The sequence below is a fragment of the Saimiri boliviensis genome, chromosome 1 (assembly GCF_048565385.1).
Source record: "Saimiri boliviensis isolate mSaiBol1 chromosome 1, mSaiBol1.pri, whole genome shotgun sequence".
Taxonomy (NCBI): Eukaryota; Metazoa; Chordata; class Mammalia; order Primates; family Cebidae; genus Saimiri; species Saimiri boliviensis.
In genome coordinates this window covers 118,682,671-118,709,800 of record NC_133449.1, presented here as the reverse complement: position 1 = coordinate 118,709,800, position 27,130 = coordinate 118,682,671, and the positions used below count along the sequence as shown (strand labels likewise).

Here is a 27,130-nt window from a genome sequence, read left to right as displayed (position 1 = left end):
ACATCAGAAATGAACTCATTTTCTCTCCTCTCCCCCAGTCCCATTCATCCTGTTATTTACTACCTCAGCTGATGACATCACCATCCACCTACTCCCCTACAATCAGGAGACCTAACAGCATCCTTGCCTTTCCACTGTTACCACATCCACAATATCCTAAAGGCCCACCATTCCTGCTCATTTTACTTCCTAAATATCTCAATGATTGGGTGGGTGCTGTGGCTCATGCTCATAAATCCCATCACTTTGGGAGGCTGAAGAAGGCAGACTGCTTCAGCCCAGGAGCCCAGGAGTTGGAGACCAGCCTGAGCAACATGGTGAAAACACATCTCCCATTAAAAAAAAAAAAAAAAAAAATTAGCCAGGCCTAATGAGTGGCATGTGTCTGTGGTCCCAGCTACCTGGGAGGCTGAGGTGGGAGGATCACTTGAGCCTGAGAGGTTGAGGCTGTAGTGAGTCATGATGTGCCACTACACTCTATGCACTCTAGCAGTGAGACCCTGTCTCAAAAAAAAATTCTCAATGATTAACTGAATTGTTGAAAGCATATGATATTTCAGATACTGTTTTAACTGTTGGGGATATAAAAACATAAGATACTGTTTCTTTTCCATTTCTGGTCTCTGGAGAAACTACTAAGTTCTCATGGAGGTAACTAATACAATAGCTTCCCAGTTATTACAAAGTAGAAATTTGACAGAACAAGAAGGGAGAAAATAGAAGGAACTGACATAAGAGATTTGTTAGCAAACTTGTAGCTGACTGATGAACGTTATGAGACTATAAGCTCAGTGATGGTAGGCACTATTAGATTGCTCATTGTATTATGTAATACACAATAAATGAGTGGACCTACTCTCATGACAGACAGGTGAGGCTCTAATCTGTCTGTAGTCCCAGCCATTCTCCTTATTGTGGCAGAATTCTCTTCCTAACAACCAATCAAATACAATCTTTCTATCTGAAAATCATTCTATTGCCCTATGCTCTAGCCATTCCTTTAAACTCATGGTGTGCTGTTTTACATTGCTCAGTTTTTGCATCTGTTATTTATTGTCTGAAATCTTTTCCATCAAAATTTCACTCCTGTGAGGCCCTGAACCACACATACTCTCCTTTATGATCTCCAAGAGCGAGCTGGTCGTTTCCTCCTCTGGGCCCTCACTGCAATTCTCCATCACATTGTACTACATGGAACTGTTCACATATTTGTCTCTCTCTATAGACTGTGAGCTTCAGGAGGGCAGGATCAATATCTTATTCATTTTTTGCTACTTCACATCCTCCCCAACATAGGCTCTCAATAAATATTTAATGAAATAGTGGAGGCTGTATCTCTTTTATTTATTCAGAATCTCTCTCAGGGTCTTGCTTTGTTGTCCAGGCTGAAGTGCAGCGGCACGATGGCAACTCACTGAAGCCTCAACTTCCCGGTCTCAAGTGATCCTCCCACCTCAGCCCCCTGAGTAGCTGGGACTAGAGGTGCATGCCACTACCATACGCAGATAATTTTTAAATGTTTTGTAGAGACAGCGTTTCACTATGTTGCCCTGACTGGTCTTGAAATCCTGGCCTCAAGTAATCCTCCCACCTTGACCTTGCAAAGTGCCAGGATCACAGGTGTGAGCCACAGTGCCCAGCCTAGAATATCTTTTATTTATTGCCAGAACTATGTGAAGCTGCAGATATTAGTGCCTTCTCATTTAAAAAATATTTATTAATGTGCTACTATGTTTTGGGGAGTTGTTATTACTCACTGCTGACAAATACATGAAACTTTTGCTGTTCTAGATTTTAATGAAATAAGACTATCTCAAGACAGGTGAATATTGCTGAATCTAGATGGTAGGGTACTATTACCTCTACTTATCTGCATGTTTGAAATTTTCATCATAAGAAAATAGAACGTTCAATCAGGTGAATTGGAAGAGGTACTAAATAATATACTGCTTCAAATGACAGTAATTGAAGCAAAGTCTTTTAAAGAGATTAATAATAATGTTTGTTCAGAATTACTGCAGCAATAGGTCATTCCTCTGCAGGGTATCAGCATCCTTCGATATAGGAAATTGACCAGACAGCATAGGCTTCAGACTTTTCCTGTTTTGTTTCCCCTGAGTGTATGAACTTTTGTTACTAGATGCTTCTTCTCAGTTCTTTTTTGTGTTCACCAATTATCCTATTAGCATCCTTGGTTAGCAAGATGTCAGTAACAGCATGGGCTGTGCACAGTGACTCACGCCTGTAGTCCCAGCACTTTGATGGGAGGCCGAGGCAAGAGGATCACTTGAGACCAAGAGTTTAAGACCAGCCTGGCCAACATGATGAAACCCCGTCTCTACTAAAAATACAAAAATTAGCCAGGTGTGGTGGTGTGTGCCTGTAATCCAGCCACTCAGGAGGCTGAGGCATGAGATTACTTGAACATGGGAGGCAGAGGTTTCAGTAAGTTGAGACTGTGCTACTGCACTCCAGCCTGGGTGACAGAATGTGAGACCCTGTCTCAAAAAAAAAAAAAAAAAAAAAACACCAAAAAATCTTTTTTTATTGTGGTGAACAGAAGTAATAGAAGTCATTCAAATAAGAACTGCATGCAACCTATTTTTAGTTGTCTGTAGAGATGGACACTACATATTATGTGATTAAATGATCTAGAAATGTAATGACAGCTTGTATTACTCTAAAAAATAAATGACAGCTTTTGTGAGTTTGGCTCAATTCCACTATTGCTTCCTTACTGATGCTAATTCATATTTTGAATCCTATTTTTCTATGTGATCTAAAGTGTTTACTTAGGCTTATTATTGGCATGCTTAAAATTTTCATGTCTTACTTCACAAGATTGTGCTGAATTCTTCCTCTGGTTTCAGCCATCACAGCAGCCACAATGGAGCCGAATTGTTGGGCTTCTGAAAACTAATTCAACCTGACAACCCTTAAAAACAGTATTGCATAATTGAGAACGGCCTATGATAAAGGTCTTGCAACATGTTTCAGTCAGTTACATTTAAATCTAATCATGCTGAGATTACAGGTGAGTTTAATTTCATTCCAAGTTTCTACAATGAATAGGCATTTCTTTAATTTTTTATTATAAGACATTTCAAACATGAGAAAGTACAGAAAATAACTTGGCATATTCAAGTAGGCAGCCATCTCAAACAGATGTTATCATTTTTCTATAACTGACTTAAGTCTTCCTATTGTTGTTGAAGAAATAAAATATTTCAGATACAGGTAAAGCCACCAGCTGCCAAATCCTTTCCCCTCCCTTCCTCATTCCCTGATGGTTACGACTATCTTGTAGTCGGTCGTATCATTCCCAAACATGCCTTTGTATTTTCTATTGCCTATGTGTATATCTATAAACAACATATAGCATTGTTTTCTGTTTTGCAGTTTTATATTAGTGGTATCGTACTCATTAATCATTCTGCAATTTCTGTTTTTATACTCAATACTATATTTCTGAGATTTATTCATATTTATTTTTCAAACCCAATTTATTACTATTAACTGATGTATAGAATCCTATTTATATTGCATACATAATCTATAGTATATTTACCTGCTGATGAACAATTAAGTTGTTTACAATTTTTTTGCTATTACAAACAATGCTGCATTGAATATCCTTTTATGTTTTCCTGTATACATGCATGATTTCCTTAGGAGCAGAATTGCTAGGTAATAGGTAAAAGAATTTCAACTATAAGGGATTATCAAATTATCTCCAAATAATTATAAATTGGTATTATTTTATCACCACAAAAATATTTTGTGTGTGTGCGTACATAGATGCAAATAAAACCTACCTGTAGGAGCCACAGTATGTAGAACTTGGTACTTTGTAAGAAAACGACAGAGACAAAATGGAAATAGAAGGACAAGATCTATGTCAATGCTCTTGAAGAATAAAATTTTAATTGGGGTGAGCTCTAAGACAAGCTCAAAACAGTTGGTTAAAACAATCAGACTCAACCACTGGTACTGACAGAGCCATATGTAAGTAGGTAGGAGTGCATATTAATTAATGGTGATTCTTACAAGTTCCCTTCTTTAGGCTAGGCATGGGCAGAGACATCTCAAAGACTCAAAAAAGTCCCCTTGAGTCCCTCACACTAGGCTCCAAAGCTTCCTCTTACATTGTGCATCAAATCCACCCTTCATATAAGTTCTGATTAAAGCATTTTGATTGTTTAAAACAATAACTCTGTAGGAAAAATAAGTACATAGGTGATATTTTGGCAGGGAACAGTGGGTTACTCCTGTAATCCCAGCACTTTGGGGGGCTGAGGCGGGTGGATCACGAGGTCAGGAGATCGAGATCATCCTGGTTAACACAGTGAAACTCTGTCTCTACTGAAAATACAAAAAATTAGCTGGGCACATGACTGTAGTCTCAGCTACTTGGGAGGCTGAGGCAGGAGAATTGCTTGAACGTGGGAGGCGGACACTGCAGTGAACCGAGATCATGCCACTGCATTCCAGCCCAATGACAAAGCGAGACTCCATCTCAAAAAAAAAAAAGGCGAGGTAATAAAGTTTTTAACAAACAAAAGAAAACCACTGAGTTTTCATCAGTGGCAGTAATATATCTTTTCTAACATGTTCTGTTAAAACGTAGTATATTAAATAAATAATGTAAATGTTGCAAACTTCAGTTATGGGGATCAAAACAGTGCTAGCTTTAAGAGTACTTATTTTTAGAACACTGTTATGGTGTCCTTACATGCCCCACAAATTACTGTGTTCATGCAGTGATTTGCATTATTTTTTTCTGCCCTAATACCAAATTAATCTCCAAATAATTATGCCAAATATTTAGAAATTGGCATTATTTTATCACTATAAAAATGTTGTGTGTATGTGTATAAATAGATACAAACCTGAGGGATATGACCCATTTCCATCATTAACTGTGGTTTACTATGGCACTAATGTGAAGCAAGGAAAATTTTTCTAAAAAAAAAAAAAAAAAAATCACTCTCAATTTCAGGTGATTTTGATATGCCATTCTCCTTTCACCATCATTGAGAACAGATGTTGTAGTACAGTGGTTCTTGATTTTGGCTGCACATTAGAATCACCAGGGGAGCTATAAACAAAAGTCTGACTTAATTTATCTGGGTGGAGCCTGGGTGCTGGCATTTAACGACAATCCCTAGATGATTCTAATGTGCAGCCAAGGGTAAAAAGTAGTGCTTTTTTCTAAAGCTATGGTTCTCGCACTTTAGCATACCCCGGAATCATTTGATAAAACACAGATCGGTGGACTCCATAGAGCTTCTAATTCATTAGGTCTGAGGTGGGGCCAAGGATTTGTATCTCTCACAAATTCTCAGGTGATGCTGAACTCTGGGAATCACACTTCGAGAAATATTGCTCTAAAGCAAAAAAGGTTCATCTCCCATCTACAGAGACTTCTAGCATTTTTATAGAAAAGCTTCCACAATATTCATGTTAAACTGTTCTTTAGCTATTATTCGACATTTCAGTACAGAATTAGCTATATCCTTTTTTGAGTCAATCCATGCTCACCACTAAAAATAATATAACAATATAAATTACCAAATGACAAACACAAAAGCTTCTTGTTTCATTCCATCACCTAACTCAGGAGTTGGCATTTTTTTTTTTCTGTTAAAAGGATGAATAGCAAATGTATTTGGCATTGCAGGCTGTACGGTATTCAACTTTGCCCTTGTAGAGTGAAAGCAGCAATAGATAATACGTAAATGAATGGGTGGCTGGGTTCCAATAACGGTAGAGGGCTGAATTTGGCACATGGACCATTGTTTGCTGACTCTTGCCCTGGAGATATTCACTGCTAATGCTGTCAGATGTACTTTTTCCAGACATTTTCTTTGCTTACATAAACTTAAATGTTATGTCGGTATGCTCAAATAAAAATATACGTATAGACCTTTTTGTATTTCTTTTGTGTGTTTGTGCTTTTCAGCGACAGGTTCTCCTCTCTCATACAGGCTGGAGTACAGTGGTATGATACAGCTCACTGTAGCCCCGAACTCCCGGGCTAAAGTGATCCTCTAGCCTCAGCCTTCAGAGTTGCCAGGACTATAGATATCTGTCACCAGGCTTGGCTAATGTAAAAAAAATATTTTCCTAGAGATGGGGGTCTTGCTACAAGCTGCTCTTGAACTCCTGGCCTAAAACAATCCTCTTGCCTTGGACTTCCCAAAGTGTTAGGATTACAGGTGTCAGCTACCACATCTGGCCCCATTTGTTTCTTTTTAAATGAAATAATCACCGAAGCATAATTTCTTATCCATTAATTTTGCAAAGAGTGTGATAGGAGAAAACAGGAATTTTCAAACATTGTTATATAGAACAAAGTTCATTTTAAGCAGAAATACTTGTATTAGCAAAATATGACAGAAACTTAAGGGTCCATCAAAAGGGGCTTATTTAAATAAATATGGTATGGCCATATAAAGGAATATTATGGGTGTGTTAAAAAAATAGAGTATACTGTTATGGAAAAATGTTTATGGTATATTAGTAAGAGTTAAACTGCAAAGTACAAAAATAGTTTTAAAAGAAACTTCTGTTAGGAGAGTATGTCAACATTTCTGGCTTTACGTAAAATATATTTTATTTATTTATTTATTTATTTATTTATTTATTTTTGAGATGGAGTCTTGCTCTGTTGCTCAGGCTGGTGGGCAGTGGGGTGATCTCCGCTCACTGCAACCTCCACCTTCCAGGCTCAAGGATTATCCTGCCTCAGCCTCCTGAGTAGCTGGAATTACAGGTGCCCACCACCATGCCCAGTGAATTTTTGTATTTTTAGTAGAGACAGGGTTTCACCATGTTGGTCAGGCTGGTCTTGAACTCCTGACCTCAGGTAATCTGCCCACCTCAGCCTCCCAAAGTGCTGGGATTACAGGCGTGAGCTACTGTGCCCGGTCAAGTAAAATATATTTTAAAACCTAGTCTCTGCCTAGCTTAAGCTGCCACATGTAAAACATGGAGAGCAGCTTATTTTATCCACTGAGAGGATATCATATTTGATTCGTAAGTGATTTAATAATTTTTCATACGTGAATTCTAAAGCTAGTAAATTGCTTTTTGCATTGTGCCTTTCACAGTTTTAAACATATTTCGCTGAACATCATTACTGTTATTACCTGGGAATGCCAGCTCATTGTTTAGAGAACCCAGTTTCCAGGTAGAACTGCAATTTAGTCCTATTGAATATGGCAGCTTTTACAAAACTGCTATTAGTAGGAACAGAGAAAGAGAATGACGTAAATATGCACGGCACAGAAGAGTCCATTGCTCCTTCAACCTGTAATTTCCTATTCTCACCTGTGGGCACATTTTAAGTCAGCTGTGAGTTCATGGCAATATATTTTGTTGTGAAAAATGAAAGCTGCACTATTGAATGATAAAATTAGAAATAATGCAAAGATGGATTGTTAAATTTTTTTAATGCCATGGCAGATGCAAATGTTCAGTTTTGATGTCTATTTTGAGGACCTAAAACAAGGCTTTTAATCAATGTATTATACATCAAATTTATACTGTTAACTTCTGATTATTCAAATCGATAAAATATTCATAGAGAAATGTCCAAAGTTTTACATTTCTCAGACTTCTGCCCCCCACCCTCACCATTAATTATCATGCCTAGAAGCTTTTTAGTAAAAGCAGCAGTTGTCAGACTGACGGAATCTGACAGGCCAGCAAGGCCCAATTACACTTGTGCTACGTGGCACTTTGATGTCCGGGAAACGAAGAGAGATAGGGGCAAATTGGGTGGCACATTATGTTAATGACTTGATTTAATCCAGCCACTAAACTTTATGTAGCCTGTTAAAAAAGATGCTAACACTAATTACGCCACTTTGGAAAGGAAAGGAGGGGACAAGCATTTCAGACTGACAAAGTGAAGCTCATAAATGTTGTAAATGAAATGAAACAAAATGAAGTAATCTATGATTAATTATACATCACAGACATGAAGAGAAAGAACCAAGTAATATGTAGAAGTCCTGGGAAATCTGTTAGATTCCTTTTAAGGATCAACATTTCTAATAAATAACTATGAACTGTCAGATTCTGTAACATGAAGAAAAGAAACTGAATGATCTTAAATTGCTTACACAGTATATCAGATACTTCAAATTCACAGTGTAACTGGCATAAATGATATTTATCTAGGGCACTACTTCTAGTCCTAATTTTGTGACATTATAAATAGAGGCAATTTTTTAAAACTCTACAAAGTCGGCATAACTATAGAGTAGGGTTATCTAATTCCTTTTTAACTAGTCTGTGCCTCTATTCTAATCTATTTTTTACATTACTGACAGCATGATCTTTCAAAATGTGATCTAAACATGCAAACCCCTTAGAACAGGCGCTTAATTTTTTTGTATTCATGGATCTATTCCCAGTCCCTAGAACAAGGCTAGGAACACAGCAAATGCTCGCTACATACATATCTGTTTAATGAATGAGTGATCTTCTATCACCATTCCTTACAAATCTCAGAGGTCTCTATGCTCTGGATTATGCCTATCTTTTCAGCCTATTCTCCTGGGCTTCCTAAGCATATCATAATAGGCTTGGCCCATCCTAAAACCATTCTGAATTCTAGAACAAGCCATGCTCTATGTTCTCTCAGATTCTCATGCTTTTCATTTCTATGGCCTATAATTTTCTCTCTCTTTTCATGAACTCCCAATCATCTTCAACACTGGCTCCAGCTTTGTTGACTCTAGGATGTCATCCTTGATGAAGGGAAGGCCCCTCACGCTGACTTAGGGACCCCCTCTGAATGCTCCCATAGCACCCCATGCATTCCATTCTCCTGGTGCAGACCACAATGCATTATAATTTGTGTTTCCCCCCCAGACTACGAATTCTTTGAGGGAAGGAATTGCTTCTTGTAAGCCTGCCTGAAACACACTGTATGCTAATAAATGAAGAATTGTTGTGAGGAAATATTAACATAGGATGTACTTAGAACATAACAGGCATTCAGTAATACATTCCTCCCTATGAAAGCTATGTCTCACTATTCTGAGATTTCTACCAGAAGCAGTTCTTAAAGAGAAGACAAAAGAAAATGAATGGACCACAAGTATTTTTAAGCTTACAAAAGAATTTATGAAACAATACTTCAACCAAAGTTAACACCATCAATAATTAGACAAAATGACATTTTGTGCCTCCTGATATGATGCAATGAAGAGGACATAGTATCACTTCTGTATTCCTACCAAAATGTATAACTGGAATCTGATCTGGAGGAAACACCAGACAAATTCAATGAAGAATATTTTACAACATAAATGGCCTGTATTAAAGAGTGTCACTGTTACAGAAGACTGCAAGAAAGCCTGAAGAACCATTACAGATTAATGGAGGCTAAAGAGCCATGAAAACCAAATGCAATGTGTGATCTTGGACTGGATCTTGGACTATATGAATACGGTAACTATAAATGATACTACTAGGACAACTGGCAAAATTCTAATGAAAACTGTAAATTAGATAAGGATATCATATAATTGTTCTGAAGTGTTTAGGGTTAAAGGGGCATGAATTCTGTAACACTCAAATGGTTTATAACAATTGCGTATGAAAGAATGTATGTTTATAAGTAAATACCTAAGTATGTGCACTATATGCATATGCAGGAGAGAGACTGGAAATGATAAAACAAATAGAGTAAAAAGTTAAAATCTGTGAATTCAGGTAAGGAATATACAGAAGTTCTTTGTACCACTTTTGCAATCTTTAAAGAGAAAGGTTCTATTACTCACATTAAATGATTTACTAAAGTAGTACACACAAAAACTGGCAAAATCAATAGAAAATCCTGTATTTCACTGTCTTAGTCCATTTGTGCTGCTACAATGAAATATCACAGACTGGGTAACTTATGAATAATAGAAATTTTTTTCTCAGAGTTTTGGAGACTGGGAAGTCCAAGATCAAGGTGTCAGCAGGTTTGGTGTTTAGTGAGGGCTGCTCTCAGTCTCCAAAACTGTGCCTTGTTGCTGCACCCTCTGCAGAAGAGGAATGCTATGTTCTCATACGGCAGAAGAGCAAGACAATGTCTCTTCAATATCATGCCCTTTCATAAGGGTGCTAACCCCATTTACGAGAGCTCTGTCCTCATGACTTAATCATCTCCTAAAGGCCACATTTCTTAATACTGTTGCATTGGGGATTAAGTTTCAACATAAATTTTGGAGGGGATACCATCATTCAAATGATACCATTAGCCATTATAATTTCTTGAGTTTTGTTCCCAGGCTTTCAGACGATACCATTTTACTATATTTGGTATATAATTTACCAAAACTAAATTTCGCCTGTTAACAATATGCTGTGGTTTGAGTAAGATTTGTTTGTCTCCATCAAAGTCATGCTAAAATTTAATCTGCAGTGTGGGGAGGTGGAGTCTAGTGGGAGATGTTCGAGCTATGGGAGCAAATCCCACACGAATAGATTAATGCCCTCACTCTGTTAGTTCCCTTGAGAGCTGATTGTTAAAAATAAGCTGACAACTTTTACTTCTCTCTCTTTTGCTTCCTCTCTTGGCATGTGATCTCCACATGCTCTGGCTCCCCTTAGCCTTCTGCCATGAGTGAAAGCAGCTTGAGGCTCTCAACAAATGCAAATACCAGTGCCCTGCTTCTTTTACAGCCTGCAGAACTGTGAGTCAAATAAACTACTTTTCTTTTTAAATTACCCACCCTCAGGTATAGCTCTATAGTAACACAAAACAAACGAAGAAAACATAGGTGCTGGTCAGTGACTGCTGCTGAAAATAGAGTTTTTAAAACCCATGGGAGGTTTAAAATTGCTTGCTTTAAATGATGTTCACATTTCAGATAGCATCTGAAACCATTATAGGAAATCAAATTTTGGAATGGTAGTGAAGACTGTAACAGATTGTAGCAAAGTAACACAAATTATTTTACCTTAACTAACGGAAAAAATCCAGTTTATTACAAAGAAAAAATATGTATATGTAGATTAAATTATTTGAATATTTTAGAGAAATAATTATTTCTTTTGCTAAACTTCTTCATTAAAGTTTATTTTACCTTAGTTAAGAGCAATGTACGACTTCACTGAGATGCTAGCAATGTTGCCAACATACATATGGTTCTATTGCAGGTCTAAGTAGGAGTTTTCATAGATTAGATGAGATTATAATTAATAAATATATAATAATAATGATAAAACTTTGGACAGATGAAATGTTCTATTTGTATTTGTCAAGCACAGAAACAATGGATGTCTCTATTTCACGGGGGAATCTGTGAAAACAACAGAAATGTTCTGCTCTATTGTTTTGTTTTATTTACTTGGGTAGAGACAGAATGTCACTCTGTTACCAGACTGCAGTGCAGTGGTGCAGCCATAGCTCACTGCAGCTTTGAACTTCTGGGCTCATGTGATCCTCCCGCCTCGGGCTCCCAGAGTGTTGGGATTACAGGTGTGAAGCACTGTGCCTGGTCTGTGATTTTGTTTTAAAGAGAGATTAAGCTAGGAATATGTGAAGAAAGAGTTAAAAAAAATATTCCAATTCTTATCAATAAAGTAAAAATTCTCCAAAAAAAATCATTTAAGAAAAATTAATGTAGATGAACAGAAAAAGCTAGAGCTTTTTACTCTACTTATATTTACTTTATAGAAACTTTTTCCCTCTTACAATAAAAAATGCTCTGGTAAACAGTATACTTCCCATATGTATTTTTAAAAATATCATTCTCTTCTCAAAATGTCAATTTGCATACTGCTTTTCAGCCGTGTGCTACGACGTTAGCGAAGTACACCTGCACAAGATTAACTGCTTTCTAAGAAGGCTCCACTTTTTTTTTTGGCAGAAATGAAATAACTGTAACATATTATCAGTGGACGTACCTAGGTAAGAGTAGTCTATGAATTCATAGGCAAACTATTATAGTTTCAAAGGGCATCTCACAGTTTGAGTTCTTTAAAGTTCAGATCTGCTTCAATACATCTTGGTATGCTAGTCTTGCAAAGGAGTCAAGGAAGTCAGCTACTTTTAGCAAATAACTATTGGAGGTATTGATTAAAGTTACTCTTTGCAAAAAATAATATATATTATAGTTCATTATATAATGAAACCATAAATAAAAATTTATTGTACTAGATGACGACTTTGTTAAGATTACAATAAACATTAAAGTTCTTCCAGAAACAGTCTTCCTTAAGATTTTTATATATGAAGATTGTATATGTACTGTGAATGAAAGACAACCTTATTTCAGAACATTTCTAGTTGGCATCAAGTTACTGACCTGCTTGATATTCTTGGAGATAGGACCTGGAATAATACAGTCATCACTGTCAGAAGCTGATATGTCCTCTTCAACTGTTAAAAAATAAAAGAGTAACATTTACAGAAGTTAAACCAGTTCTACTTATACCTTGTGAAATAAAGAGAAACAAGCACACAACATAAACATGGTAATTATGTCTAGATCTTTTTTAGTAACAAATTTGTTTATAGATGTATTACATTTTAGGGAAAAAAAGACTAAAAATTTCAAGGTTAATTTTGTAGAAACAAAGGAAATGCCAATAAAAAAATGCCTTATTGTAAAATTTAAGAAAAAATTTTCAGAAAGAGAAGCATAGGGTAATAGATGTTTTTTTTAACAGTCTGACCAATAATGTTATGTAAGTCAATGCTATTCTTATTATTCAAAAGTTTTAAAATTTTTATTGCTTTATTGATATAAAACTGACACACAACAAACTGCACACAAACCGCAAAATCTGAGACACACACACACACACACAAATATATTTTAATTATTTTTAGAGACAGGGTCTTGCTGTGTTACCCAGGCTGGGGTATGGTAGCTATTCACAGGCACCACATTTCACACTCCAGCCTCGAAGTCCTGGGCTCAAGTAATCTTTCCCTCACAGCCTCCAAAGTAGCTGGGACTACAGGCATGCAACACTATGCCTGGCTAAAATCAGATGTTTTGCCATAAGTATAACTGTGAAACCAACACCGCAGTTAAGATAGTGAACATATCCATCACCTCCAAAAGTCTCCTTAGGTCCTTCTGTAATCTCTTCCCTTCTGCCCCTCCCTGTTCCTATTCTTACAGATTAGTTTGCTTTTACCAGATTTTAAAAAATACAGTAAGTGGTCATTCTGGCTGGGTTTCAATTTTGAAGTCAAGACCTCTACACTAATGCAGATGATAATACTGAACTCAAAGGGAATATAAAAACATAAATTGGGAACATGGTCAGCAACGACATTTGTATTCCCTTGTGGAGCTCCAAGTTGAAATAAGCAGAGATACAATTCCACCTAACTAAAGCAGACAGAACTAGATTCTATCATTTCTGTCAAGAAACAGGTATCGTGAAGTAGATCCTGCTATTAAATGAGCATGTTCTATGATGCATACTCTAACAGACAAAACAAAGCACAGAGTTAAGTAAATAATGTTAGTTTAAAAAAGGAAGTCACCTTCTGGTTCCAAGTCCTCTGTTATTTCCGTTTCATCTTGAGAAGACGCCAAGCTTTGTTCTGCAAGCTGACCTTCAGATAGTGAAAACACATCATCTTTTCCTTGCTGCATTTTCTCAGTATTATCTTTTACCTCATCTACACTGCTTTCTTGTGAAACCTGAAGAAATAAAAGCACATTGGTATATTTATTATTGCTTAGATCACATTTTATAGCATTCTTGCTGGAACATTTGAATAATAAAGCATATAAATTTGAGACTTAAATATACAGATATGTAATATGTATGAGACTCAGAAAACAACCACTTCAATTTGTACAGACAAATGACAATACACAGATAAATGGAAATCTGAATATGTACTAAGAATAAAAAATGTATTAATCTCAAAATGAATTTTACATTGACTTTAATTCACATATCCATATATTACCTGCCAATAGCAGTATAATTACAGCTGTTACACTTGTCATATTTTTGACTTTTTGTTCCAAGGAAGTCATATATAAAAATAGGATAAATGCTATGACTTCCTGAGTCATGTCAAAACTTATAAGACAAATTCTTTAAGAATCAAATTAAACCTTCCAAAATAATTTTAACGCAAATGCATACCTTGGGAACATGTGAAACAGCTGGCACATTAATTTCTATTTCTGGTATATGCTCCACTTCTGGCAAAATTTCCTTCATATCTTCAGGAGGAGGAGAAGTCTCCTTATATTAAAGTGAAAACATGCATGTATGTGATTTTTTATTTATTACTAAATCCCAAATCATCTGACTATTCCATATATATTAATGAACAAATACAAATTGGCAGCAAATTTAATAGTAACTCATATGACACTGAATTTACTTAGTATATTTCGATAAAATGGTATTGCTATTCTTTAAAATATAAATGTATATTTAAAAACATATATGTAATTGAAGAACTGCAAGTTTAGTTCACTGAAGCACTGTTTATAATAGCCAAAAAAAAAAAAAAAAAAAAAGAGAGCAATGCAAATGTCCAATAGGGAATTAAATAAAACATGCTGCATCCAAATAATGATACAGATCTGTGTTTATTAACATTACAGAGAATACATAACATGGTGCTGAGTAAAAAAGCTATTTACAGAACAATATATATAGTTGTATTATGTTTTGTTAAAATACAAACGAGGAATCCAACATATATTGTTGTTGTATAATACTGTGTGTATTTCCATGGGAAAAAGTATGAAAGGAAATTCATCAAAACAGTATCTCTGAGTTTTACATTTGGGAACATTAAATTTTATTTTCACTGTTTTTCTTTCTTCTTTGTATTTTCTAACATTTCTATGCCAATTATAAATTATTCACGTGATTTAAAAAATGCCATATGCTATCATAGGTATGTGTTCCTTATGATCAATGCCATCTTTTTATTTCATCAAATATGCATTTATAGTTAGCTATTGTTCCTGAGTTAATAAACTAATGTTTAGTTTTAAAATACAGCTTATGACTTTTACTATTTTTAAAAGTAAACATGGCCAATATAGGAAATGTGAAAGATAAATATAAAAGAAATCAATATAAATCTAGTACTCAGTGGTAATATCTATCAAAACTTCTTAGATTTCTATTTCTTTAATTTTTGATGGAAAGAAAAATTTCAGTTGCATAGTGATAACTGTTATGATAAATATAATATATCCTGTTACATTAAAAAATTTAATATTATAAATATTTTCTCCTTATATGAAACTTGGAAAAACAATTTTAAATGACAAAAGAATATTATATTGATGGGTATACTATGGCTTAATGAACAATTTTAATACTGCTGGACATTCACAATTTTTAGGTATTATAAGTAACATTGCAACAAACACCTCTAAGTTTATGTCTTTTTAATGCTAGTGGTCATTTACTTAGGAATCAGGCTACCTGTATTCAAATCCCAGTTCTAATACTTTGGCCATGAGCAAGTTACTTAACCTCTCTAAACATCACTTTCCCCATCTTTAAATGGGAATAATTCTAATATGAATGACATACGGTCGTTGTGAGGACTAAATGAGTTCAATGTAAGTAAAGCACATAGTAAGCACTCAATAAATACTAGTGATAAAACATCTACTGATTTATAACTACTGAATTCATTCATTATCACATATTTATTAAATGCTTTGTATGTGCCAGGTATAATTTTAAGCTCTGGAGAGACAGAATATTTTGATATAGGTTGTAGTTAAAAAGGTGTGTACATATTTAAAAATCCATTGAGCTCTGTGCTTAAGATTTACATCCTTTACTATATAACCTATACGTTAATTACAAAGAAGATATGTTTTCTACAAAGTGCATTTGAGAGAGAATGGTAACAATCTGAATACAGTATATATCTAAAGCACAGCTGACAGCTTTTGTGGATGACCCGGATGTAGGGTGAGACAAAAAGAGGAGACAAAGGGATGCCTCCAAAATTTCATGGGTGTGCAATCAAGTGAATGATTATGTCATTTACAGAGAATGGGAAACACGGAAAGAGGCAAAAATTTTGGGAGACAGTTGGTATAATCAGGAGTTTGGTTTTTGACATGTTAAGTTTAAATTCCTATTAAATATTCATTGCATATTAAATAGGTAATAAGAAAACGAATATCAAATTCAGCAGTGAGGTCTAGACTAAAGATTATAAATATGAAAGGATCAGCATATAGGTGGTTTTTAAAGCCATGGGACTGTACAAGATCTCTTAATGTAGATATGGATTGAGAAGAGGTCTAAGGTTGACTGCAGAGGCACTTTGACATTTAGACATATGGTGAAGGAGTGTGAGAAGTATAATCGTAAAGTTGAAGGAAAGCTAGAAAGGCATGGTGTCCCAGAGGCCAAGAGAAGAGAGGCCCATATTCCACTGTGTCAAATGCTCCTGGGAGATTAAGAGAGACACTGAGAATTGACTACTGCATATGGCAGAAAGTCACTGTGATCTTAGTAAGAACAGTTTTAGGAGGATAAAAGCTTAACTGAAGTGAGTTCAAGAACCAATGTGAAGTGAAGAAGACAGAATTTAGACAATTTTTTGAAGTTTTTTTTCTTTTTTTTTTAAATTAATAAATAGGAACAGAGGAATGGGGCGGAAGCTAGAGAGAGATAAGGGCCCACAAAAGGGTTTAGATAAAAAATGTGAACAGTTGGCCAGGCGCGGTGGCTCATGCCTGTAATCCCAGGACTCTGGGAGGCCGAGACGGGTGGATCACGAGGTCAAGAGATCGAGACCATCCTGGTCAATGTGGTGAAACCCTGTCTCTACTAAAAATACAAAAATTAGCTGGGCATGGTGGCGCGTGCCTGTAATCCCAGCTACTCGGGAGGCTGAGGCAGGAGAATTGCCTGAACCCAGGAGGCGGAGGTTGTGGTGAGCTGAGATTGCGCCATTGCACTTCAGCCTGGGTAACAAGAGTGAAACTCCATCTCAAAAAAAAAAAAAAAAATGTGGCCGGGCGCGTGGCTCAAGCCTGTAATCCCAGCACTTTGGGAGGCCGAGGTGGATCAGGAGGTCGAGAGATCGAGACCATCCCGGTCAACATGGTGAAACCCCGTCTCTATTAAAAATACAAAAAATTAGCTGGGCATGGTGGCACGTGCCTGTAGTTCCAGCTACTCAGGAGGCTGAGGCAGGAGAATTGCTTGAACCCAGGAGGCGGAGGTTGTGGTGAGCCGAGATCGCGCCATTGCACTCCAGCCTGGGTAACGAGCGAAACTCCGTCTCAAAAAAAAAAAATGTGAACAGTTAACACTTACACATAGTGCCAAAACATAAAGCAATCATTTTAATGGGAAAAGACATTTTATTCACCTGTTTCCATTTAAATCAGGTAGGGAATAGTATACCTGTATCATTTATTTCAAATATTTGTTTCGAAAAAAATCAGTATTTTCAGTGTTTACTACTCACATTACTCTGATGTGGCATGATATCCATGAAAGACACCTTCTTATCTACTGGTGTTAAACGTTGTCTTGGTTTAGGTCTTGGTGCCTAAGACAAACCAACCAATATGTCAGACTATGATGACCATTAGATTTCAGATAAGATTTTAGCTATTTTTTTTTTGGTGGGGGTGGCTTAGTTTAGTTCTTAAGTGTTGTATTCAAAATTTTACACTTGTAGAAAAATTAAAAGTCACTGTTACTCACTACAACTAGTGTGCTAACAGAGGATCCTGGGGGAAGTCTTTGAACAACTTCTGGCTCTTCTCTGCGTATGAAATTTCTTAAGTCTTCAGTTGTTATTGATCCGCTTGGTGGAAGGTAAGCAAATTTCCATTTCAATATAACATGGATGGTGCCAGCAGGATGCTTTTGATGGTCTGTTAACTCAAATATTCCTGTCGAATTACAATAATTTTAATTAATGCTAGGGTGAAGTTCTATTACCATAAGAATTAAAGAAGAACAAAGAACTACCCTCCTACTTTAAGAGTCTCAAGCTCTACCAACTGAGCTAGCCAGGCGGTTGTACCCCTACTTTAAAAATAATTTTGGCTTTTACTCAGAATTCAGATGGTTTAGAGAGTAAAATAAAGACAAAATGATCTAAGATAGGTTTATCTCTCAAGTAGACTCCCTCCAGAAGTGAAGGCCTCAAAGATAATGCTGATTCAAAGATGAGAAAATTAATTTATAAATATTTTAATTCAATAAAATTAAATTCAGAGATTTTTCAGAATTCTTAGCCTTCCTTCAAGAAGGCTTATGGCTCAAGTATCAACCTCCATTTTGACCTAAAAGTTTTTGTAAGGCTTGTCTTTCAAGAAAAATATATTAATACTTTAAAATTTCAAATAATTTACACATCTAAAGGAATATTTATGTTACCATATAATTCTATTATAATTTTACATATATTTTATTGGGATTTGTTAAATCACACCAAATTAATAGCAGCACAGAAAAAGTCCATAAAATAAACGAACCATCTACAATAAATAGCAGTAACAAAAGAAATGTGAATCTGTTACATTGAGTCTCAAATGGTAATAGGTGCATTAGATTTTTGGGCATGAAAAAAATCTCTGACTTAAAAAAAAAACCTATATATCTTTTTTATTATTTTTTGAATAGTCAGGGTCTCATGACATTGCCCAGGCTGGAGTGCAGTGATTATTCACAGATGCAATCATAGCACACTGGCAGCCTTGAACTCCTGGCCTCAAGCCATCCACCTACTCAGCCTCTGGAGTATCTGCGGACGACAGGTACCCAGCTTAAACCTAAATTTCAAGCATTAACTTTTGCTTAAGGGTATCCTTTCCTTTGCTTTCAAGTGTTGATACTCCTTTTAATGGCTGGCTGGAAAAAAAACAACTCCCAAAACTCTAGACTTTAGGTAGGATAAAAGGATATAGGTAGAACATAAGGAGGTGATAAACCTCTATTACAGGCATAGTAAGACTTCCAGAATGGCTAAGTAAAAACCTCAGCAAATCTGTTCTTAAAAAATGATGATAAAACTGGATAAAATGGTCAAAAACAACCATTTAAGGACTCTTGAAATTGATCAAAAATATTGGATAAATGGAGAAGCATTTACTCAAGAAAATCTACTGCACCTCGGTAAGAACAGTAGGAATCTATGGGACTGCTCTCATCCTCCCCTTTCTCCCCCAGTCCCATTTTGCAGAAGTTATGCAAGGCTAGGATAGACTAGGAGGACTGGCAGCCTTTGTTGTAGGGGGCTGACTACATGTGGAACAAAATACAGATAACTTCAGCCCGGAGGCATTGTTAAAAACAACAGCAACCTCAGTGGCAAACAATCAGAGAAGGTCAATATCACAGACAGCCTAAGGTCTCAATACTGGTTGCGGCAAGCCAAAAGACCAGAAAGCCAACCCACAATTAAAAACGGAGATCCAAGGAATAAGATATCAAAAGTGGGTGCCGGCCAGGTGGGGTGGCTCACGCCTGTAATCCCAGGACTTTGGGAGGCCAAGGGGGAGCGGATCACTTGAGGTCAGGAGTTCGAGACCAGCTCGGCCAACATGGTGAAACCTTGCCTCTACTAAAGCTACAAAAATTAGCCAGGAGTGGTGGCGGGTGCTTGCAATCCCAGCTGCTTATGAGATTGAGGCAGGAGAATTGCTTGAACCTGGGAGGAGGAGGAGGTTGCAGTGAGCCCGGGTGGTGCTACTGCACTCCAGCCTGGGCTACAGAGCAAGACTCCAGCTTAAAAAAAAAGTGGGCCTCAACAAGATCCTATTTATAGCTCATGGTGTGGGAGGCTATGGGCATGCACAAATCTGTGTAAATGCTCAGAAGAAATCAAAGAGGACCCTGGTAAGCTATCTGTCCCTGGCTGAATGAGAAGTCTAGTCAATTCATAAAGTAAAAGTTGAGGCAGGCTTGTAGACTGAACTTTGATTTGAATGCGTCCTCCATGCCACACACTGACCCATAGGCAAAGGGTGGAAACCTACTGGCTCAGGTGTTTAAGCACACCTTTGAACAGTCACTGGCTAACCACTAAGCTATGCTGACCTATGGTTAAAATGGAAACAAAAGAAAAGAAACAACACTTAGCAGAGCCATCAGAGGCTATACACAGCATGGGAATCAGATTCTACAGAATTAGTCCAGGCAAGTTACCAAACAAACAAAAATAGCAACAACCACCACCTAGGAAATGACGTTACAATATGTTATCCAAAATGTCCATTTCCACTCATGAGACATGCCAAGAAATAGGAAAATGTACTGCATACACAGAAAAAAAAACCTATCAATAAACATTTTTTGGGAATGACCACATGCTAGACTTGGGAAAGATCTCAAAGCAGCTATTATCCATATGTTCAAAGAACTAAAAGAAAGCATGTTTAAAGAATTAAAAGGAAAGTATAATGACAATGTTTTATCAAAATGAGAATATAATAAGAGATTATAATGCTTGGGTGCAGTAGCACCTGCCTGTAGTTCTAGCTGCTCAGGAGGCTGAGGCAGGAGAATCACTTGAGCCTAAGAGTTGAAGTCCAGCCTGGGCAACATAGCAAGACCCCTAATTATGGAGTTGAAAAGTATAATTATTGCAATGAAAAAATTCAATAGAGAGTTTAGTAGGAAATCTGAACTTACAGAAGAACAAAAATGAACACAGCCTCAGAAACCTGTGGGGAAACCATCAAACATACCAACATATGGTACGTGTACTGGAAGTTCAAGAAGGAGAAGAAAAAAGGAGCAGAAAAGAATAACTGAAAAAATAATGGCAGTAAACTCCCTAAATGTGGTACACAACCTTACATTACACATACAGGAAGCTCAACAAATTCCAAATAGGATAAATGCAAAGGGATCCACATCTAGACACATAAGTAGAACTGTTGAAAGCCAAAATAAATAGAAAGCTTGGAAAATAGCATCAAGTAAGAGAGAACCTCAATAAAATTAGTAATTGATTTATTATCTGAAACAATGGATCCCAGAAGTAAGGTTCTGATGTACTCAAAGTGTAGAAAGTTAAAAAGTGAACTAAACTAAACTGTTGACCAAAAATATTATATACAGCAAGGCTATCCTTCAAAAAACAAAAGCAAAATAAAAAATCCCAGAAAACAGAATCCTCCTAGATTGAGAGTATTCACCGCCAGGAGACACCTAACTTACAGGACATATCATAGGAAGTACTTCAGGCTGAAGGAAAGAGACACCAAATGGTAACTCAAATCCACACAAAGGAATGGAGACTAATAAACGTAATTACATAGGTAATCATAAAACATAGTATAAATACATATTTTCTCTTTTCTCCTCTTATTTAAAAGATAATTGCATACAAAAATAATTATAAAATTACATTGTTGGGCTCATAACACAGTAAGCACAATGGTGATAGCACAAAAAAGGGGAAGGAAATGGAGCTATATTGGAGTAAGACACTGATATCAGACAGTAACTCAAATCTACAGGAAGAAATAAAGAATACCAGAAATGGCGAATATGTAGGTAAATATCAAAGTCTTTTATAATTACATATTTTCTCCCTTCTCTTAACTTCTTTAAAGAATAGAAGATTTTTTAAAGCAATAATTACAACGTACTGCTGGGTATATAAAATATAGAGAGGCATATTATATACATATATATGATAATGGCAAGAGGAAGATGAGAGTGAAATTATATTGTATATTCTATATTTTAATTGAATTAAACATTTAATATAAATACCTTAAGTATTTAATTCCATTAAGTTAGTATTAATATTAAGTAGACTGGGATAAAATGCACATTGTGACCCTGAGAGCTACTAGTAAGAAAATAATTTTTAAATATAGTAATATAGCTCCAAAGTTTAAAGAACTGAGAAGAGGTTAGGGTGATTAGTTACAAACAATTCATATCCATAACACTAATTTGTTATATTTTGTTTTACAATTTTATAGATTCAAGAACATAGACTTACCTGAGATACACCTGTCATGCGCCAATGAAATCAGAGGCACATCGACTTTTCCTATGTAAATATTCTCCTGGGTATCACTATCATCAAAAACATAAAAACTCAGAGACTCTGACTTAAGGTATCGATCCAAATCCATATTCATTGGCACTGGGAAATACATATGATCATCAAACTGTGGATCATTGCTACTAGGAATGATGGCTGTATCATGGTCTGCAAAATCAAAAAACTTGTACACAACATATGGGTGTGGCTGCAGGTGGCTTGCTCGGGACTGCAGGTGGTTGCAACATCTTATTGTAATGTGAAGTTCATTTAGGTTGCCATCTGTGGAATCTGTAGAACTGAGTTGAGTAGTTTTGGGTGCTTGCTGACTTAACTGGAAAAACATACATATTTATATTATAGAAATAATGCAGTTAAAAGATAAACCGCAGCTGCCAACCCCCAAATAAGATAATTTTGTCAATGACAAAAGCTGCATATTTTCACTTCATAATTTCTCAGGAAAATAATCTTTGATTCTTATTGAAAATCAGTATTCCCTAGAACATGTACAAACACATGATCCTGTGTTATTAGCAAGAAACCTTGGAGACTGAGCATACATGTAGAGATTGGTGCTAAAATCAAATAAAACCAAGAAAAACGTTAATCTGATGTTCTTTAATTCTGTTTGATAACTGAAGAGTATAGTGAGCAATGGGTCCACAGACGAATGTCCTAACTAAAAGACATTCACCCGGCCGCCCAGAGTAATGATTCTGTTATATCTGGGTTGGCCCTCATCCTGAACTGTTGGGATCTGAGGAAGCAGATACCTGAGGCCAAATTAGCTAGTATAACAAAGTCCAACTGTTATAAGAAAAAGAGAACAGAATCAGAGATAAACCTTGAAGGGATAAAGAGCTAGGACTGGGAGGATACTTCAGGAGAGAGATGAACAAGGAGTTATTAGGTAGAACCGGAAACTACTCAATGGTTCCTTTGAAACTATTACTGGGACGGGTGGCACACAGGTATTTTAGAAAGCAATTGTGCTAACTGTTAAATCTTCCATGGCTGACGAGATCTGGAACAAAGAAAATGCTAGTGCTTCTGTGTTTTGTTCGGTTCAGTGCTGGAGAATTCTCTACTTATCTTAAGGCATCCCTCTGTGTTTCGGAATCTGGATTGAACATGTGGGACCCTGACTCCATGAGAAGTTTATTGGAGGAGGAAAACCTAAAGCTGTCATCATTATCTCCTCAGTGGAGAAATCTGACGTGTGGACAGGAGAAACCTAAGAAGGGAATCACAATATTACTTTCCTGGGGGTAGTTTGCTTTCAGCCATAGAAGGCTAAGTGAAATGACTGAAAAAGTACCTCTACTTCTCCCCTTCAATCTATCCACCAGAGCTGAAATTCCACCAGGAAACAACTTATTCAAGTCAGAATCTGGGTGTCTAGAAAGCTTTAAACTACAAAACCAAACATCGTGGTCTCCTTAGTTCTAAGTCCCATCTCCATAACAGCATTTCCCAAAGTGTGTTGTATAAGGAATACTGGCCAAAAGATGGTTTCTGAAAGCAGTTGCACTCTTTTTAAGTTTGGGAATCAGTGTGTTATTAGTCATGCTTCTTTAACTGAAAGTCATAGAGACCAATTATACCTAGGAAAAATAACAAAAAAAGGACTTTAAATTAACAGGAATATTTTATGGAATATATAGTAGAAATGTGGTTGGGCCTTCATAAGGCAGTGGCCTAGAAAACCAGCAGAATAGAATATCCTCTCCATCTGGTCTCCAATTTTTCTATATGTTTGTTCATTAGTCTCTTTCTTCAGACCCAATGTCTTACTTTCACTGTTTAACATGGCAGACGATGGCTGCCCATAGCCCCCAATTTTACGTGTTCCAGGTATGTCTTGCTTTCTTTTGATCTCAGAGGGAAGAATCTGATTGGTTCAACTGGGGTCAAGTGGATATTCCCAAATCATTAGTTATAATTGGGTGGGGAGTGAAAGAAAATGCATCTGCTAACATAAACCTGGCCATTGGGAGCCCAGCCCCACGGACTGGAGGTGGGGAGCTCCCAAAGAAAAAGAGGTAAGATAATTATGACTTGAGCAGACATACCAAAGGTTTTTACTATATCCTATCCCTCTGTTACTCAATGTAAGTGCATACTTTATGTTGCCTATTAAGATTCGTGTTAATATGAGAACTCCTAAAGTCAAGAATCCTATTTAACCTATCTCAATTCAGGGTTTTCTGCATTTATTAGATCATGGAATTAATTTGAAAATATTGTAGTTAAGACTCCATGAAACATTGTTTGGGAAATGCTTCCCTCAGGATTTGCATTTAAATTCCCAGTTCTCAGAAGGAAAATATTAATTTTGCCCTCTACGTTGCACTTCAGAAACCTAACATGAAGAAACAATTTGAAAGGACAATAACTGATAGTCCAATAATAGCTGTTTATTTCCTTAACAGTAGAAATTATTAACAAAAGTCTCTTGATGGGTCACAACAGTATTATGATTATTAATTTTTCAAAAGTGTCCTGAGTAGCACAAGGGAGTTTGTTTGTATTGATGGAACCATTCTGTATTTTGGATGTGGTGGTAGTTATATGAATCTTACATGTGATAAAACTGCAAATAATAACTACATACATAACTACATGCATGCACACACACACACACACACGCAAACGAGTACACGTGCAACTGATGAAATCTGAGTAACGTATGTAGCCTAGTTAATAGTACTGTACCAATATCAACTTCTCAATTTTGAAATTATACTACAGTTATGTAAGATGTTACAATTAAGAGAAATTGGGTGAAGGTTAGAGGGCACCTCTTTGTACTATTTTTAACCACTTCCTGTGAGTCTATGATTACCTCGAAATAAAAAGTTAAAAAAAGCCACTTGATGGCTGCGAAAGAAAATAATTTCAGTTTAAAGCATGACATATAAATAAATATTATAAAATTTCTATGTTTTAAAAGGTTCTTAAAGCCAAACAAGCTTACCGATTGCATATGCTCTGGCTCCTTAAAATTTGATGTTATATATCCCAAAGCCTTTGCCCGTTCTCGATAAAGTCGAATTGCTTGATCCATGGGAACTCTTAATCGGAACCAGTATTCTACTGTGCCAAAATTTGGAATATCTCCTTTAGTTCCTACAAATCAATACATAACCCACAGTTAAAACAGTTCCACACATTAAAATATATACCAGTAAAAAATACATCAATGGCATTATGCATTAAAACTATACACGTTATGCTTAGTAAAACAACATGACTTGCACAAATAATATGAGATTGGCAAATAACAGATGAAGAAAATAGTTACTTCTGAGGTATGAGTTTCACTGTATGTTAAATATTATTAAATAACTACATCAAACTATGTTTGACATATTCTAATTTATACTATTTCATTCCTTCTGAAATATATTTTAAAAATCTAGGCTGAGCGCGGTGGCCCACACCTGTAATCCCAGCACTTTTGGAGGCTGAGGCAGGTGGATCACGAGGTCAGGAGATCGAGACCATCCTGGCCAACATGGTGAAACCCTGTCTCTGCTACAAATACAAAAATTATCTGGGTGTGGTGGCACGTGCCTGTAGTCCCAGATACTCTGGAGGCTGAGGCAGGAGAGTTGTTTGAACCTGGGAGGTGGCGGGTGCAGTGAGCTGAGACTGGGCCACGGCACTCTACCCTGGCGACAGAGCAAGCCTCCATCTCAAAAAAACAAAAATCTAAACGTTGAATCAAATATTCCACAGATTCTTTTTGATGAGATAGTATAATACTTTTTAAAAAAACAAGTTACACTCAATGTTGTCTGACATTTACAATATTAAACCTCAAAATTATAAATATGACATCCCACATTCTAATTCAAGTTTCGAGACATCTCTGGCACCTTCCCATTTCTATACTCTATCACAAGCATAGGAGAAAATGTTACAGCTATGCAAAATATATGCCTCATGCAGTATATCCTTGCATGATGATATTTGCCCTGCACACCCTTGGAACGCCCCTCAACTCAGGCAGCTCTTCATGTCTCTTCTGTGTGGAGGACTTCCTGTATTGCTCCCAGGAGAGTAGAGCCCTGTGTCTCCTTCATGGAGGGTGTATGGCCTTGTTAGGGCACGAACTGCTCTGGCCTGTTTGTTCACCAGTCTATTTTTCTAATACTCTGTTAAGTTTCTTGACAGCAAGGGCCATAATTTCCACCAATATACTCCTACCAGAGAAACTAGTGTATAAAGGCTACTTAATATTTGTGAAATAGAGATATTCTATACATAAACTTTTCTGAACACAAGAGATTATTACAAATATGACCCCTACTCTCTCCCACTTTATCAGTTTTTTTCCCTGCTAATGGATCATTCTCATCGGCATACAAATGTAACTTAGTATCTGCCTGCTATAGTTTGTTTGTACCCTCCAAGACTCATGCTGAAACTTAATTACCACTGTTAAGAGTATTACAAGAAGGATCTTTAAGAGGTGATGAGGGCTGGTCTGAAGGTAGTGAGTTATCTCAATTGTTCACAGTCAGTTACAGACTGAACTCCTTGTTCTACTCCTTCTCCCCTTCTCACTACTGCAATTGACTAGGCTTAAAAAAAAAAAAAAAAAAAAAAAAGAGGTGATGAGGCCACGAGGGATCCACCCTTATGGATAGGATTGGTGCCATTATAAAAGGCTGAGATTGGCTCCTTCTCGCTCGCTCCCACCCTCTTACCTTCTGCCATGTTATTAGGCGGCAAGAAGGCCCTTACTAGATGTGAACACCTTGATATTGGACTTTCCAGACTCCGGAACTGTGGATAATACATTTCTGTTCATTATATTAATAGATTACCCAGTCTCAGATATTCTGTTACAGTAGCACAAGACACACTAAGACAGAAGTCATCATTTTAAAATAAGTCCTAAAATAATAATATTAATGTAATATCTATTTGCTTTTATATGCATAAAAGATCTTTGAAGCTGGGTGTGATGGCTCATGCCTATAATCCTAGTACTTTGGGAGACTGAAGTCAGGGGACTGCTTGAACACAGGAGTTCGAGACCAGCCTGCGCAACATAGTGAGACCCTGTCTTTATGAAAAAACACCACAAACAATCTAAAAAAATTTGCAGTCTTT

The 27,130-nt window shown here is 36.5% G+C and overlaps 1 protein-coding gene across 5 annotated transcripts in view; it reads right to left on the bottom strand.

Annotated features, from left to right (window-relative positions):
* The window catches only part of RPGRIP1L (RPGRIP1 like), a 101,950-nt gene that overhangs the window by 23,055 nt on the left and 51,765 nt on the right, over window positions 1-27,130 (bottom strand). For 4 of the 5 annotated variants that reach the window (XR_012518480.1, XM_003937273.4, XM_074402864.1 and 1 more), the window contains exons 16-22: window positions 24,984-25,135; window positions 21,959-22,337; window positions 17,695-17,885; window positions 17,453-17,536; window positions 14,128-14,229; window positions 13,511-13,670; window positions 12,315-12,388 (exon numbers count right to left, since the gene is read on the bottom strand). Coding sequence is in view for 4 of the 5 variants with exons in the window: in XM_003937273.4 (XP_003937322.1) it covers window positions 12,315-12,388; window positions 13,511-13,670; window positions 14,128-14,229; window positions 17,453-17,536; window positions 17,695-17,885; window positions 21,959-22,337; window positions 24,984-25,135 (1,142 nt within the window). In the remaining variant the exon portion in view is untranslated. Of the gene's footprint in view, window positions 1-12,314; window positions 12,389-13,510; window positions 13,671-14,127; window positions 14,230-17,452; window positions 17,537-17,694; window positions 17,886-21,957; window positions 22,338-24,983; window positions 25,136-27,130 lie in introns of those variants that run through there. The other variant, XM_074402866.1, reaches the window with a different exon arrangement.